The sequence below is a fragment of the Salminus brasiliensis genome, chromosome 3 (assembly GCF_030463535.1).
Source record: "Salminus brasiliensis chromosome 3, fSalBra1.hap2, whole genome shotgun sequence".
NCBI classification, from domain to species: Eukaryota; Metazoa; Chordata; class Actinopteri; order Characiformes; family Bryconidae; genus Salminus; species Salminus brasiliensis.
Genome location: NC_132880.1, coordinates 12,176,876 through 12,194,159, shown reverse-complemented (window position 1 = coordinate 12,194,159; position 17,284 = coordinate 12,176,876). Strand labels below are relative to the sequence as shown.

The following is a 17,284-nucleotide window of genomic DNA, read 5'->3' as shown; positions in this document are numbered from 1 at the left end:
GCAAAATGTTAAACTGTAATTTTTTATTCATTACATGTAAAGTGACATTTAAAACAAACAAAAGATTGGTTTACAGCTCATGAAAAATAGAAATCCAGAATCTCAGATTATTTGAATATTTATTTTTGAGTTGCGAATTAATTATTAATCATGACATTATAATGGCAGAAAACGCATCCTCCTCTGGTCAGACCCATTTATAAATTATTGATACTGATATTGTCACCATACCACCACATAAGACTGTTCCACTGCTCAGGTGTGCAACATTACCAATAATATCTTAATATAATAATGTTCTTCATAATACAATATTACATACTCCGGTAAAAGGGGACCCCAGCAGGATCTTCTAACATGTCTTGTAACAGGTTAGGTCGGATGAGTGGGCCTTTTACTCAGAGAAGGTAAAGAGACAGAGTTAGTTAGATTTATGATGGATTCAGAGAATGTTGAGCATTATTAGTGAAAGTTGAGAAGCATCAGAGAGGGGGTTACAATTCTGGCAGGTCTGACAATAACAGACTAATTAAAAGGAGAGAGTCAAAGGGTAGCAGAGCCACAGGGGGCATGGGTCTGTAATTAGACAGTACATGAGGATCAAGATTCGGTTTCCTGATCAAAAGTTTTGACTGCTAATTTAAGAGCTTTGGGTATACGCCCCAACATTAAGGACGAACGTACTAGAGGTCTGATTATAAGTTTATAGGTTGTACAATTTCAGAGGAGATAATTTTCTCTAATTCTGGCTGTAGATGCGAGGGGAGATTTTGCTCTAAATCATCTACACCAGGTGGCAGAGGTGTTAGATTTAATATGGAGGGTTGGATTTGTTGTCTAAAGTTTTCTATTTTATTATTGAAAAAGTACATAAATCATTACTTACAGCTTACAGCAGTTGAAATCTGAGGTTCGGTACCTGCCTGACTTTTAAGTGAGTTTAGAAATCACACTAAAAATTATTCTAAATGTATAAAATTATCGTATTGCTTTTCCAATTTGTGATTTCAGCAGAACTGTCAGCTAGACAGCTTTATACATTTCTTTCTGGAACAGTATTTTGAATACAATATTGCACTGTTCTGAAAATGTTGGGCATATTATTGTTTGTCCACCGAGGTCGTGGAGTAGGCCAGTGTTTTTTCTGAGCACTGCGCATGGACTTCCCATAAAGGGGCAAGGAACATACCAATAATTTTTCAGTGGCGCAGTGTGGACTGCCCAGTTTGCCAGTTGGCATGTAGAAAATAAACTTGGACCCAGTGTTGGCTACTTACAATGGACCGATCCCATGCACATGTGCAAGTCCCCAAGAATTCAATGTGGGCTGCTCACATGAAGCCAACTGATTTGCCTGGAATGGGCCCCTCACTGATCCAGTGTGGGCATGTTTGCTGGAAATTATGGTGTAGTTAGGTAGAGACAAAAATGCTGCCTGAATTCTGACATGTTACACTTTTAATGATAATTCCTCCACTTTGTTAAGCAATGATGACATTAGAAAAAGTAATAATCAGAAATCTCTCACACTCATAAGCCCTTTTTCTTTGTTCCCAAACACTCTTCTACGGTAACATAGAAGAGTGTTTGCTTGTCCGGCTTGGGCGTGATCGTTCTCACCGACGTGTTGTTCTGTGCCTCAAACCGTGCATAAAAGTCGTTCAGGGCATCGGGGAGGAAGGCATCACTGTCACAGGACGGTGGCATCCAGGAAATCACAAACTACAGGACAATGCCACCGTCCTGTGACAGTGATGCCTTCCTCCCCAATGTTCTCACGGACATCTTCAACGTCTCCCTGCGCAGCTCCACTGTCCCAACATGCCTCAAGACCACCACCATCGTCCCCGTGCCGAAGAAGTCCACGGTGTCCTGCCTCAATGATTACCGTCCCGTAGCTCTCACACCCATCATCATGAAGTTCTTCGAGAGGCTAGTCACGAGGAACATCAAGACCAAACTGCTCTCTTCATTGGATCCCCTGCAATTTGCATATCGTCCCAACCGCTCCACGGACGATGCAATCACCACCACCCTTCATCTCTCCCTTACCCACCTGGAGAAGAAGGACACCTACGTCAGAATGCTGTTTATAGACTTTAGTTCAGCATTCAACACCATCATCCCACAGAATCTCACCAGGAAGTTAAGACTGCTGGGCCTCAACACCCCCCTCTGCAACTGGATCCTGGACTTCCTGACAGGGAGGTCCCAGTTAGTCCGGTTCGGGGACAGCAGCTCCAGCACCATCACCATGAACACTGGGGCACCCCAGGGCAGTGTACTGAGTCCTCTGTTGTTTACCCTGCTGACTCATGACTGTGTTGCGAAACACAGTTCTAACAGCATCATAAAGTTCGCCGATGATACAACTGTGCTGGGTCTCATCAGCAAAGGCGACGAGTCAGCATACAGAGAGGAGGTGCAGCAGCTGACAGACTGGTGTACAGTCAACAACCTTCGCTGGAATGTAGAAAAGACCAAGGAAATGGTTGTTGACTTCAGGAAATCAAGACAAAACCACTCTCCGCTTAACATCAACGGCTCCTCTGTGGAGATCGTTAAGAGCACCAGGTTCCTTGGTGTCCACCTAGCAGAGAACCTCACCTGGTCCCTGAACACCAGCTCTACAGCCAAGAAAGCCCAACAGCGTCTCTACTTCCTCCAGAAGCTGAGAAAGACCCGTCTCCCTCCACCCATCCTCACCCTCTTCTATAGGGGGACCATAGAGAGCATCCTAAGCAGCTGCATCACTGCCTGATTTGGGACCTGCACAGCCTCTGACTGCAAGACCCTCCAACGCATTGTGAGGACAGCTGAGAGGATCATCGGAGTCTCTCTCCCCTCCGTCATGGACATTAACACCACCCGCTGCATCCACAAAGCAACCAGCATTGTGGAGGACTCCACCCACCCTTCACACAGACTGTTCTCCCTCCTGCCATCAGAAAGAAGGTACCGCAGCATCCGGTCCAACACGACCAGACTCTGCAACAGCTTCTTCCCCCAAGCCATCAGACTTCTCAACTCAACTCAACTTCTGAACTGATGTCTTTTCTGTTACATGCACACACTCTCCCTCTCGCCAACCATTTACCCCAGATAAAAGGGGAAGCATTTTTGCACAAAGCATTTGCACTAATAACTTACTACTTCACTGGACTCTATTACACATTGCACAATTTGCACACTACCGGCAATTATTTATTATTCTCTGTCTGTACTGCGTTGTGTTGTCTGTCCGCACTTGTTTGTTTGTGTTGCACTGTCTATGTTGCACCATGGTCCTGGAGGAACGTTGTTTCGTTTCACTGTGTACTCTGTATGTAGCTGAAATGACAATAAACCCACTTGACTTGACTTGACATATGAATTCCATTGGCATCCTCTGGGAGTGTTGTTGAGCTGGTGGCTTTCGCAGGGGTGCAGAGTAAGCAGGCATTTCCACATATAGGTAATCTGTCCTGTAGCAGTAGATCCACATACATTACCCATTAAAATTGTTAAGAGGAACAAGGTTAGCAAAACTTCAAAAGCATCAGTTCCCACATGATATTCATTTATTTCTAAATAACATTACAAACACGAAAACCACAACTAAAACGCACAAGCTCACAGGCTCATGCCGCGGCCACGGTAAGCCTTACATTCAACTATTAATCATGCTTAATATGATCAGGGCCCAAAATTATAAATGTTATAAATTATAAATTGCCAAACACAAAGATGTAGTCATACCTTAAAAGACATATCAAACACCAGATATGCAATATCATCAGGATCAAGCCCATATTAATAAGAAAAGCATATAAAAGCTTGACAATGCATTTGTACATTTTTGCAGATCATTTTTATTTGCCAAAAAAACAATTAAATCTTATTTTATGAACATAAAGTAAAAACACAAAACAGAATTATGAACAGTTTCTGAAGTACTACATGCCTGATGAGGGAGTGGGGCAAAATACTCTCGTATGTATATTACTGATAAATGGGTAGGAGGTTAGATGCACAGGTGTTTAATAGGAACGAATGGCAGGAGGAATAGCAGCACAGTCTTCAGCATTCAGAGAGTCATCAATAACAGGTCTATATTCCAGAATGACCTGAGACACACAAATCCACAAGACATTTCACTAAATAAACCTCACAAGCTGACATCACATGACTGTTAATGCAGCATTTCAGGAAACGGCTTGTTCATGTTTCATGTCCAAACATTTATCCAGATATTTAGTAAAAAGTATTACCTTTCCTGTTTTCGGATCTACATAAGAGAGTGTGTGCTTCCTCCAGTGCTGGTCAAAAGGTTTTTTCTCTTGGCCCTGCAGGGGCTTGGCATATTCATACTCATCCATGCGTTCCTGTTTCAGAAACACGATCATTATACTTTTGCAATTTGGGTTTTGCTAAACAAAAAAAACCAAAACAAAAAACGGTACAGCACTGAGTTGTATAAAGAGTGATTTATTAATTACAAGCACTTGAATCAGCATTTTAATCATTACTCTTCTAAAAAAAAAAAAAAAGGGAAAAAGTTATGCATAGTTACTTTTCAAACATCCATAGTTAAAACTATGAATAATTAAACTTGCCTTAAAATCCTCACGGGCATGAGCCCCCCTGCTTTCTTTGCGAGCCTCAGCTGAGTAGATAGTCTGTACCGCATTGAGCATCAAGTTCTGTAGCTCTAAAGTCTCCACCAGGTCAGTGTTCCAAACAATACCTGAACAACCAGGAACAATTAAAGATCAAAAGTTACAGTGGAGCATGCAAAGTATATGGTTTAAGCTCTTTAATATCATGCGTATAGCAGTTCCAGTATGTTTACAACATACAATATGTAATTTTATGTTTTAAAACCCAAACCTCTGTCAAATGTCCTGATGTCATCCAGTGTCTGATAGAGAGCATTCATTTTAATGCATCCCTCTTTTAGAACATCTCCAGTACGGAACACAGCAGCATGGGACTGCATGGTCTGAGGGGGATGGTCAAGAAGGGGAAATGAAAATTTGGATTAAACTTTTAAGAAGCCCTGAGTGGATAAGCAGTGTCGATAACACTTTCTACCATTTTTTTCTTTATAAAATTTCACAATGCGAACTCCAAGCCATATTTTTGTCTAGTCAAAACTAGTATGTCTTGGTCACTGGGAATTATACAAACAAATCCCAATATGCTGTGTCTGTTCCCAGTCAACATGCATTTGACATGCAACAGTTTGTGTTACTTGTGGCTAAATTATCATCCTGCCATTAGTAGCACAATCACTCCTTGCATCAAACTAGTATGTAAAAGATATCTTGCATTTATTAAGGAAATTATTAGTGCTCACTAGAACTACAGAATATTACCATATTACTAATATTCCTTCATCCCTGCACCAGCTGCCTATTTTAATTATGCCTTGATAACTCACGACGTAATTAATGGTCTCTGCAGTATCTTGGTGAACTTATTGAGTATTACAACTACAGACTTTGCAGTGTGCAGTGGCAAAGTTATAATAGTAGGAGACTTTAATATTCATTTTGAAAAAAGCAGACGATCCATTAACAAAGGCATTTGCACCGATCTTAGATTCTGGCGGCAACAAAACGTAACTGGAGCCACACATTACTGAAATCATACCCTTGATTTAGTCTTGACCCTGAGTGTTAGCATTGATAATCTAAATATTCCACCTCAAAGCTCAGTAATAGTGTATTATCTATTAGTCTATTATCTATATCCGTTTGGTCCATCTTACACTCCGTCAGAACAAAAGGAGCTAGATAGATCAACAAACGGTCTACAAAATACCCATGGATTAACCTTAGACAAAAGTGGCACCACTTAAATGTAAAATGACAAGACAAAAAAAGTGCACATCGTGGTACAGCGATTAAACTCCTGACTTAAAACGAACAGCGCAAAAACTAGAGCGAAAAAAGGCGGACGACCAAACTAGGAGGATTGTCTGGAAGGACAGCCTTGGTGAATATAGAAAGGCACTCATTAAAGCTCGCTCAGCATATTTGGCCTCGCTGATGGAGAATAACAAAAAAACAATCCAAGAGTACTTTTTTAGTGAGATTACTAAACTTACAAAAATTCAGGCAGATACTCAACCCCATATTCCAGCTACTATAACCAGTAATGTTTTATGGACCATTTTAATAATTAAAAACAGAAAACATTAGACAAGAAAGCCAACCCTCCTTATTAAATAACACATGGCGTAGCTGATTTACAGCATAATTCCACAGCCAGAACTAGAAAAAATGATTTCCTCAGCAAATTGTACAAACTGGGAGTATTTCTTTTAGTATTTTAGAGGGAATTGGGTGAAGTGTACAATTATAATAAGACCTCTTAACAATAGTAAATGTATCCCTTAGCTTAGGGCATGTACCCAAAACCTCTAAATTAGCAGTCATAAAACCTTTAATCAAGAAATCAAATCTTGATCTTAGTGTATTGTCTAATTACAGACCCATCTCAAAACTTAACATTTCTATTCAAGATTAGAAAAAGCTGTGGCCCAACAACTCTGCTTATACCAGAGTAAGAATGACATGACAAAAAATCCAATCTGGCTTCAGACCCACAGCACAGAGACACACCTAGTGAAGATTAAAAACTCCTTCTTGCCTCTGATCAAGGCTACGTATCTTTATTAGCCCTACTCTACCTCAGTGCAGCCTTTGAGACAATAGATTATTTACATTATACATGTTAACACTAGGCTCAGCAGACAAGATATTTCCATTGTTATGCAGATGACACACAGCTCAATATATCAGCAAAACCTGACAAATTTACATTAAAGAAAATTGAGGACTATGTAAAGGATATTTGGATGTCACATACTTTATTTCTTCTTAACAGTAAGAAAACAGAGGTTCTCCTTTTAGGTTCAAAAGACACTAGTAATAAAGTAGACTTTATGTTAGGCTTGGCTGATTTTTCCAATATCCACTTTTATTACCTCAAGGCTAGATTACTGTAATGCACTTTTGTCAGGTTGTTCCAGCAGGAATCTCAATAAACTTCAACTTAGTTCAAAATGCTGCAGCCAGGGTCCATACTAAAACTAGAAAATTTGACCATATCAGTCAAGCTCTTTCAGCACTGCATTGACTCCCAGTTAAATTCAGTTTTGACTACAAAATCTATTTCTTCTTCTATTTCTTCTATTAATATACAAAGCCCTACATGGCCTCTTAATAGTTTCTTAAATAATTCAATTTCGTATTACTGTATTTAAAATAATTATTTTTATTTAAAGCGTTGAAGTTCACATTATTGTTTATTGTGCATAATTTTTTTTATTGAACTTTTTTTTTTTAACTATTTTTAATGTTCCATTGTTAAATTTTCATTTGTTTGAAATGTAAGCTTTTCGGTAATCCATAATAGTTTCTTTTGAAGCTATTAAAATCGTGTTGCTTATAGAATAATTTGCAATTTCTTTTAATAGTTAAATAATGAAACTTACTGTTCTTAGTATCTACATAAGGTTTTGCTCTTTTTCTAGTTACATTTTAATGTATATTTTTAAGAGTTGGAATTGTGTTCAATGACAGTATTTAGCGGCCATAAATGAGACAGACTAAACCTTAAAAAAAAATAGTAACAAGTAATCATTTAAAATAAGTAACCATTAAAACAACAGATCTATGAACCTAAATCTTATACAGGTTGTACCTTTTCAAACTAAAATTACATAATATTTGGTACCTTCTGCATACTGAGCCTTATCTCAGAGGTCCTCGTGTTGCCTTTAGCAAAACGGAGTTTGTCCAAATTAGCAACGGACTCCTCTCCAGCATTTGCCCTCAGGGATGCAAGCTTCTCTCCTATATATCAAAACAAGTTACAAGATGGAGCTTTTTTCTCATTTGTTTTGAAGAAATAATGTTCTGTGTTCATAAAATATTAGGAAACCCATTACTGTAAGGCATAACACCTACACAAGCACTTCATAATGACTGATACAAATATTCATAACTGCTTATTCAAAAGTAAAAAAAATATTTATTTATAAATTTAGGGTGAAATGTTATGTCAATTGACTTTATAGATCTTTTTCTGTCTTTTGGTGCGTCTGGGTGACCACGCTGATGATATGACAACATCAAATGGGTCTTTTGATAAAACTGAACAAAAGTAAGAACTTTAAAATTATGTTCTGCATCTTATGTACACAGACATGAAAAAATGCTTCGTAATAAACACAATGAATGCCTTACACTACATTTTTTTAAAAATTATTATTATTTTTTTATTACAAAGCTGCGGAAATTCACTTCTATTCCACGGCACAAGTGGTGAGGTTGGGCACTGGTGTTGGGCAGTTAACTTTAACCTCTATCAAAAGTGTTATTAAAATTCTGTGTCCTCCTTTAGTAAAATCACTTCTCATACAACCTGTTTAACTAGCTAAAACAGTAGTAACTTTTTGTTTAGAAATGTTTTTACTTACCTGGCGTGTTGTTCTCAGCAATGGTAAGGGCACAGGCACGACCAAACACCACAAGATCCAGTAAAGAGTTGGCTCCTAGGCGGTTGGCACCATGTACAGAGGCACAGGCAGCTTCTCCGCATGCATACAACCCTGGCACTACCTTGTCTTTACCATCTCTGTATGCGATGACCTATGTAGAAAATCTCTTGTTAATTTAGTAAAATTATGTACTGAACGCATCTGGACATGTGAACATGCTCTGCCCACATTTGGGAAATATTCACAGAATGCCAAAATCTTATTCAACTTGGTATTACTAGGTACTATTACTTGGTAGACAAAGAGGCCTATAACCAATATACTGGGCTGATCTTCAGTGTATAGTATAGTATATATGTATTTAAATGTCATACATTAAAGGTTTTTAGCATAAACAATTTAGGAACACAACTGCACAAAACAAACTAACAGAAGCCACTGTTTAATAAAAAAAAAATAAAAAAAACACTAAAATTGAACATTTTAAGTATTTGAATTATGCAACTATTCTCATAAACTAAAATCAATTTTAATTGCCTTATTAAATAATACAAAAGGGAATACATTTGTGATGAAACAAAGAACCCCCTAAACTAAGTATGTAAACAAATCCAAGATTTCACCACAGAGATTTTTACCTGCTAAAAAAGGCAAGCTGGGTTTTTAAGAACAGCCATTGGCTAAACAGAATCATTAATAGCATTTTAACAATGGGGAGTACAAAATCTCTATCCTTCTTATTAAAAGTCCATGTGACAATGTATACCTATAAGCAATCACCGCAGACAAAAACGCCACGGTATGTCTTCCCACCACTTCCCTTTAATAGTTCAAGCAACAGTTCATACAACATATTCAATAATGGAACTAATGTAATGGAAAAATGTATTTTGTATTTTTTATGTTATAGGTCTTGCATGTTTAGCATTTGATATCTGTTTGATAGCTGTTAATGCAGTAATCAACCAAAAAACATCTTTACATTTTGAGAAAAAAAGTGATTTCAAGGGTATTACAAGGGGTCAAGTATTCTTGCAACTTCAACTATAATCTATATCTGCATACCTGTCCCTTGTAGTTGGTGGGAATGCCTCCCATGTTATAGTGGACCGTGGGCAAGACAGGGATAGGTTCTTTAGTGACATCCACTCCGGCAAATATCATTGCAGTTTCTGAGATTCCTGGTAGGCGTGTAGCCAGCTGCTGAGGTGGAAGGTGATGGAGCTGAAGGTAAACATGGTCCTTCTCTGGCCCTACACCTCTAAGAAAGGGCAATGCATTAATTGTCAAGTTACATACCTGATACAAACTCAACCAACCAAAATATAAAATTAGTTAATGGTCGTTTTTATTTTATGGTTAACAAATGGACTAGGAATATTGCATGTACAGTGGCATGCAAAAGCTTGGACACCTTGCAAGATTAGTGTATTATTTTTGTTTTTTTATTATTAGAGTGGAAAAAGAACACTACGCAAAGGTTTGGACACCCAAAGTTGAGATGTGAAGGTCAAAACCCTTCAGTATTCTTATGGCATTTAAAAACAAATGTGGTAATGTTTATCAATAATAATAATAGTTTTGACCATAGGAGATGGGATGGGACAAATCTTAACAAGGGGTGCTTACATGTTTGCTGCCACTGTACAGTGATACTTTATTCAGTAAGGTTTGGTGAAGCACACTCAAAATAAAAAACCTTAATTGTCATTTGTCTTACACTTGGGCATATTACTCTATAGGGCTATAGCAACTATAGGGGCCATAAGCTTAAGGGCAAATCATTTTCATTAGTCAATAAAGTTGACTTTGAATAGCCAAAACTAAAAGATTAATACATGATGATTAATGACAAAAAACAAGGTGCCTGGTTGGAAGTACCATACCTTCCCTCACGAATTTCAATAGTCATAGAGCGTGAGACCACATCCCTGGAGGCCAAGTCTTTAGCATTGGGAGCATAGCGTTCCATAAACCTTTCACCTTCACTGTTAATCAAGATCCCACCTTCTCCACGGCAGCCTTCCGTAATCAGGCAACCAGCACCATAGATACCTAGAAAGAGCACTTAAAAGTTAATATTAAACCAGCAGCGAAGATGAGGAACTGTTTATGTACAGTCAGTTCCATAATCATTTGGACAGTGCCATATGTTGCAAAATTACAAATATCACCATTGCGAATTTTAATTTGTAATTAAAATATATTTGGAATGTAGATTTGCAGCTTTATTCCAAGGAGGTTAACAATAAAAAACCGTTTAGCCTAGATGTTGAGAACTCATAGTAAATTACATTCCCCAATTTTGGCTGTAAAAAAAAAAATAGAAAAATAAAATTGCATGGCATCTTAAGGATCACCAGTTCGCAAATTTATTGCATTGACGGTCAAAAAGCCCACTTTAGTGCAGTACATTGATGATGTTGCTTGCTTCACCTCATTTGGAAGTAAGTTATGTGTATTGTTAACACACCTTAGCTCACATTGTCATGAAGCTAATATAGCTGAAGCTCAAGTAACCTCCTCTTCGGCTCAGTATTTATTCAGCTAGTAACTGCAGGACAGCATTGCCAGTTGATTACATTTAGCTACCTTATTGTCAAGGTAAATAATGTCTTCATTATTGTTGAAAAATAGCACTTACAAAAACTATACAACTGCTTTAAATCAAAGAACAAAATACTGTTTAGGATTTGCAACAATGTTTTACATATGCCCTCCATTTTCACAACAAATTAAGTACATAAAAGGTCTGAAATTGATTTCACTCGAGGCAATAAACAAGCAGAAAACCACATGCCCGCAATTAAGCGCATCAACCCCTGCAAATCAGCTGGACCAAGTGCTTAAAGCATGCGCTGATCAGTTAGCTTAACCTGCCTCCTCATTACCTGCCATCTTGGACCCACTGCAGTTTGCATACAAGCAGAACAGACCCACTGTTGATGCTATTCCCCAGACTCTGCATACTGCCCTCTCCTACCTGGACAAGAACACGTATCTAAGAATGCTGGTTGAAGACTACAGTTCAGCATTCAACACCATTGTTCCCCCAAGGTTTGACATCAAACTCTGTGATCTAGGTCTGAACAGCTCTTTGTGCTGCTGGACTCTAAACTTCCTGATGGGTTGGAGGCAGGTGGTAGGGATAGGCAGCATCACCACCTTCTTTCTGACCCTCAAAACTGGACCCCCTCAGGTCAGACTCCTGTACTCCCTGTACACCTACAACTGCACAGCCGGAAACAGTTGCAATGTAATTATTACATTTTCTAATGTCACCAAATGTGGGCCTGATCTCCACCAATGACCAGGCAGCCTACAGACAGGAGGTTAGCTTCCTGACACACTGGTAGCAAGACCAAGATGATTGTGGACTTCAGGAAGCAGGAGAAAGTGCAAACCCCCTTCTCCTTCAATGGGGCCACTGGGAAGAGGGTCAAGTATGAAGACAGACAGACAGACACACATTTTTATATGTATTTTTTTTGTTTTCACCCTTTCATTTTGTTTTTTGGTCATGACACATGCATCCAACATGCACTAAAGAATCATTAGTTCAGAACAATTCCGCTTATTTGATATTTGGAGTTTTAAACTATTTTGTTCACGTTGCAAGTTTAAAGACTATTTAAGACTGCTTGTTTTGTATGTTAATGTATCGACTGCAGTTATTGTAGATTCGTGGTAGCTGGTTTCTGCATGGTCTAAGATGATCTTGGATGGTCAAGGTGGTTGAAAAGACATTCCCTATACTGGTAAACTTGCTGTGTATTCAGCTTTTGACCAGTGTAATGTGTTCTATAGAATTTCAACAGAATCTTTTAGTTTAAGCACTCCACATTCACATAGCAAAGTAATATGGAAACAATTGTGATTTTATGTTGATCACAAGAAAATCAAGATTGAAAATGAGGCCATATCAAAAACACAAATTAAGAATTCTGCTTGGAGTTTGCAAAAAAACACTTCAGACTCTCAGATCATAAGAAACAAGGTTCCCTAACGAATTATGTCTGTAAAAGAGTAAAGAACGTTTTTTTTAAGAACCTTCAAGGTTCTTTAACAGTTTAAATGTTTTTTGCACTCTTTTTTCACCAATGTGATTCTTTAAGGATCACAAAAGGGGTTCTTCTATGACAGTTATTGGTTTCATTCATTATATTTTATAGTGTATGTGCAGACTTTGTCTTATGGAAATGTAATGTAAAGTTTATAGTGATCAAAATTAAGAAAATATGTATATAAGAAGGGGGAAAGGTGGGAAATCATGTTACCTGGAAGTTAGTTAACCACAGTGGGTTGTATGTTTCATGATATACTACAGTTTCTTGTACATAATGTATATACACATGTATATAATGTGCCTCATCCTTCTTACAGACTGTACATATAAAGACAAAACAGAATACAGAGGGAAAAGACAAGTAAAAAGAGTCACTGCATGGCTCTGCTGCCACACTGCCAAGACTGTATAGATTCACTCTACATTTTGTTTCTAGGAACACTGAGGAGGACTCCTTTCACAAAGACACAAATGAAGAGAACGTGAGGTGTCTTCCTGAGAAGGGGCATCAAAATAAGAAGGACGAAAAAGGCATCTTTTGAAAGTAGGAGATCTGAATCAGAGATGTGAATAAATAATTCAGTATAATTACTGATGCATATAACAAATAATGCAAATACAAAATGTTATTTAATTAGTAGCATTTTATCTACCCTTTACTACTATTCCAGACCTCTCACTACTTTGTTGTGCTTTCATTAGGGATCCAAGGTGCAGGAACCCTATTCTTTTTGTCAGTGTTTTTTTTTCTCCTATTATTCTTACTCTCTGATAAAACAAAGAGCCCAGACCAAACCGTAAAGCATAGGGACATGAAACTTGGTCAGCAGGAATTAGTCCCTCCCGCTAATCAGGCACAAACTGATTGACCCCATTTGATATCTTCTACCCCATCTGCCAAAAATCTTTTTTTTTTTTAACCAATTACTTTTCTCGTGCCTTACAAAAAAGGAAGGAAGGAATTTGGATTTTGAGAATTGTGCAGCCTGTAGGCCTTGCCCAGAAACATGGGTGGAGCTCATATTGACAAAATCTCCAACTCAGAAGTATTTTAAAAGAATGTTCCAAAACTTCACAGGCATGTTCCTTAGTGGGGTTGAAGACGATTATCAAAGTTTGGCGAAACTGCATCGTTACGTGGCACTAGAACAACCCCCCCCACCCATGTTACACACACTCACACAAGTCCAGTAATGCACGCACATCTGAACACAAAAATATGACCAGTGTCACAGTTAAAGTAAACACAGTCATGAGTCAAGCTAAAACATTATACAAAAGAATACCAGGACCAAAGTTTTAAATGCTGCATGTACACAAGCTACACCATAAAGTGGCCTCTGTCTCAGGAATGCTCTCATTATGACATATTAGGACTTATATGTGCTTGAACTCTGGAAAACACTGCTTGTGGCTATATTTGTTTTTGCTTTTGTCGGTGGCAAATTCCTCACATCATCTAATTGTTATTTTAAAAACATGGTTTCCCAATCTTTAGACTCTATCTCTATCTGACCATAGAGCCATTCAGTAACCTAGCAGTAACATATCAAAAACCCCAGAAACACTCTTGATACAATCATACTACCCCCTGCTGTGCTGAGAATAGTCTGCAACCCAAATAACATCTGGACAACAGTGACCCATGTCAAAATGTAGAGTAAAACACGTATTATGGTATCTAACAGTCCACATATGTGAAGTGTGTATGTATTTACTTATATGCATTATTTATTTATTACATTTTTAGTGGAGCTGGAAAAATTGAAGATGTGCACATTGTGAATTACATAAATACTGAATTTATATAATATTTGGAATTTCCTGGATTTCTGCACTGATTACTGCTTTAGTTATTGTTTGTCTGTAACTGACTTTGAGATCACATTTTAAGAGTAAACACACATAGCTGTACCGTTACAGCTTTATTGAGCTTAATGAGTAAACATTCACAGTGCACATTCACCTCAGCCAAACGCTTTCTGTGTGGAGAATAAAAAAAAGTTTTCAAAAAGTTTTGGATGCCCTGCATGCACAGTCCTTTTCAGGTCATGCATCACAGCATAGTGTATGTGGACATTGCAAAACAAGATTCCATTTCATGCATTCTTTTTTTATTTACTTGTGCGCTTTGGGTTATTATCTTGTTGCATATCTTTAGAGCTTGAGATCATGGACTGCTTCCCTCACATTCTCCTGTAAAATGTTTTGATACACCTTTGAATTCATTGGTCCCTAAATGATCACAAGTCGCCCAACAAAGCAGCCCCAAACAATGACTCTCCCTCCGCCATGCTTTACAGTTAGGAAGGGATTTTTGTTTTATTCCAAACCCAGCATTGTGCTCATGTGCTAAAGCAGCAGGTGGTCTTGGGCAAACTTGACACAGCCACATTAGAAGTGGCATTCTTTGTGGAGTCCAGCTATATACACCTTTCTTGTTCTGTGTTTTTCTTAATAGTGGAGACATGAATTTTGAAAAGATGAAAAGTCTTTAGGTCTTTTGCAGTTACTCTTTCACCTTGTTTAGGATTGCCAGTGCTCTTGGAGTCATCTTAATAGGGCACCCAACCCAAGGGAGAGTAGTTCTGAACTTTCTCAATTTGTTAACACTGACTAAATGTGACTATGTACACCCAGGTCATTAGCAGTATTTGTGTCTCTATATATAGTTGTATTTGCTACTTCTGTGTTCTGATACTCACTGTACTAGGCTGAGTGATGTATTCTCTGTGTGTGCCATGTTAGTGGTATTAAACGTCTTTACTCTGCTTCCCAAGACGCTCATTAGTTTTACACATTTCACAGTAGCTTTGGCCTAGTTTAAAACAGGTATGGTAAAAGACCTGGAACATATTTTTACTGGAATGCACGGCAAAATCCATGTTGCGGTTCTGCATCCAACTACAGAGAGAGCTACATCAACACACTTCGTTACAGTGTGAGGGGGGTGCCATGCCCTCAAACTGTTGTATAGCTGATTTCTTAAAGTGGTGCAGGGGGCTTGCAAGCACTTGCATGCAATTTAGCCCATGATGTTCGCTCAGGGATGAAATCAGGGAAGAGTAGGCAACTGTGTTTCACCATTTTCGAAGAGGAAAACATTTTCATAAAGAAAAAAAAAAAAAAAACTTGGCCAGGTGGGGTCAGGCTCCAACTCTCAGTTTTACCAAAAACCTTAATAACCGCTACCTCAGACTTCCACTTCCTTGCCTCATTCATCACTGGTCAGTTTCAGACCCCAAGACTAGTAAACAGCTATCGTTTGGTGGGTCTGAGGTGGGGTGGTGATCGTCCAAATCGTCAAAATCTAGCAGAAGGTCTTCTTCCCTGAACAGTGGAGACGGTTACTTCAACAAAATCAGGAAGAACTCTTATTTGAATACCCCTTTTTTCAGAAGAAACAATTAACAAGCATGTGTCCCAATACTTCCATAAAACGTTCAGAATGTTAATGTCATGTTCAGAATGTTGATATAATGTTCAGAATTTCCATGCAAATCAACATTCTGAATTATGTTACATTCATGTAACATTCAGTACATTATATAACGTTCATGTAATGTTCAGAATGTTCATTTAACATTCAGAACATTGATAATCATGTTATGTTCAGAATGTTCATGTAATGCTCAGAATGTTCATGTAATGCTACTTTTATAAGCTTCGTCTATTTAAGGCAAAGCTCCTATTGCATCATGTTGGTCTTTCTTGTGAAGAGCAAAAACATACCTTTGGGGACAAGGAAGGATGTGGCCGATGTGAAATAATCAACGTAATTTAACCAGGGGTGTTGAAATGTTTGCATAAAACATGTTATATAGGCATATGCACACACATACACCACTCAGAACTAGAAGCTGAATAAAATGTGTGGCTAACCTGTGGGGTGGAACTGAACAAACTCCATGTCCTGACACGGCAAGCCAGCACGAGTAACCATGGCATTACCATCACCTGTGCTAGTGTGGGCAGAGGTGCAGCTGAAATATGTGCGGCCATAACCACTGCAAGCAGAGACATATGTTCACTGTGACATTTAAAATGTCATTTAAAAACATTTCCATTACATGCCAAAATCAGATTTATTTAATCAATGTGTCTGATGCTCAATATCAGTATTTTCATGGACTTCATTACATATACAAATAAACCTTTTTTGAGTGGCTTTGGGCAAACATGCATTTTTAATGAACATTCATTTTTATTTACAGGCACTAAGAGACACATGAAAGATACATGAAGACATTAATTGTGTATTATTTTCTTACCCTGTTGCAATGACTGTGTTCTTGGCCTTAAAGCGGTGGATAGAGCCATCCTCCATGCACAGTGCAATAACTCCTCTGCACTCTCCTTCCTCCATCAGCAAGTCCAGAGCAAAATACTCCACAAAATAGCTTGTGTCATACCTCAGAGACTATTGAACAAGGGTCAATGTGAGGATGTGTCAGTCATTTAGCAAACAGCCTTGATCAATACCTGCACCCTTGATAAACATTTGCAGTTTAGTTATATATATATGATTTTAATGCCGGATATATTATTGAAACAATTGTTAATTAACAAAAAAGCTTAAGAACTAGTTAAAGTACTTAGCATTAGAACATATCAGAAAAAAACACCCCAGTGGAGCGAAAACTGAAATGGTGTTTTGTTGCTGTAGTCAGTTTGTCATGTTTGTGTGCATTCTGAGATGCTTTTTGGTTCTCAATTGTAAAGTGTGG

The 17,284-nt window shown here is 38.2% G+C and overlaps 1 protein-coding gene across 1 annotated transcript in view; it reads right to left on the bottom strand.

Moving 5' to 3' along the window:
- Positions 1–3,542: 3,542 nt before the first annotated feature.
- Positions 3,543–17,284, bottom strand: part of sdha (succinate dehydrogenase complex, subunit A, flavoprotein (Fp)) — a 33,627-nt gene continuing 19,885 nt past the window's right edge. The window contains exons 6-15 of the mRNA XM_072675482.1: positions 16,829–16,977; positions 16,440–16,564; positions 10,378–10,546; positions 9,557–9,752; positions 8,471–8,642; positions 7,726–7,844; positions 4,870–4,981; positions 4,596–4,726; positions 4,251–4,364; positions 3,543–4,106 (exon numbers count right to left, since the gene is read on the bottom strand). Of these exons, the coding sequence (XP_072531583.1) occupies positions 4,020–4,106; positions 4,251–4,364; positions 4,596–4,726; positions 4,870–4,981; positions 7,726–7,844; positions 8,471–8,642; positions 9,557–9,752; positions 10,378–10,546; positions 16,440–16,564; positions 16,829–16,977 (1,374 nt within the window). The 3' untranslated portion in view covers positions 3,543–4,019. The remainder of the gene's footprint in view (positions 4,107–4,250; positions 4,365–4,595; positions 4,727–4,869; positions 4,982–7,725; positions 7,845–8,470; positions 8,643–9,556; positions 9,753–10,377; positions 10,547–16,439; positions 16,565–16,828; positions 16,978–17,284) is intronic.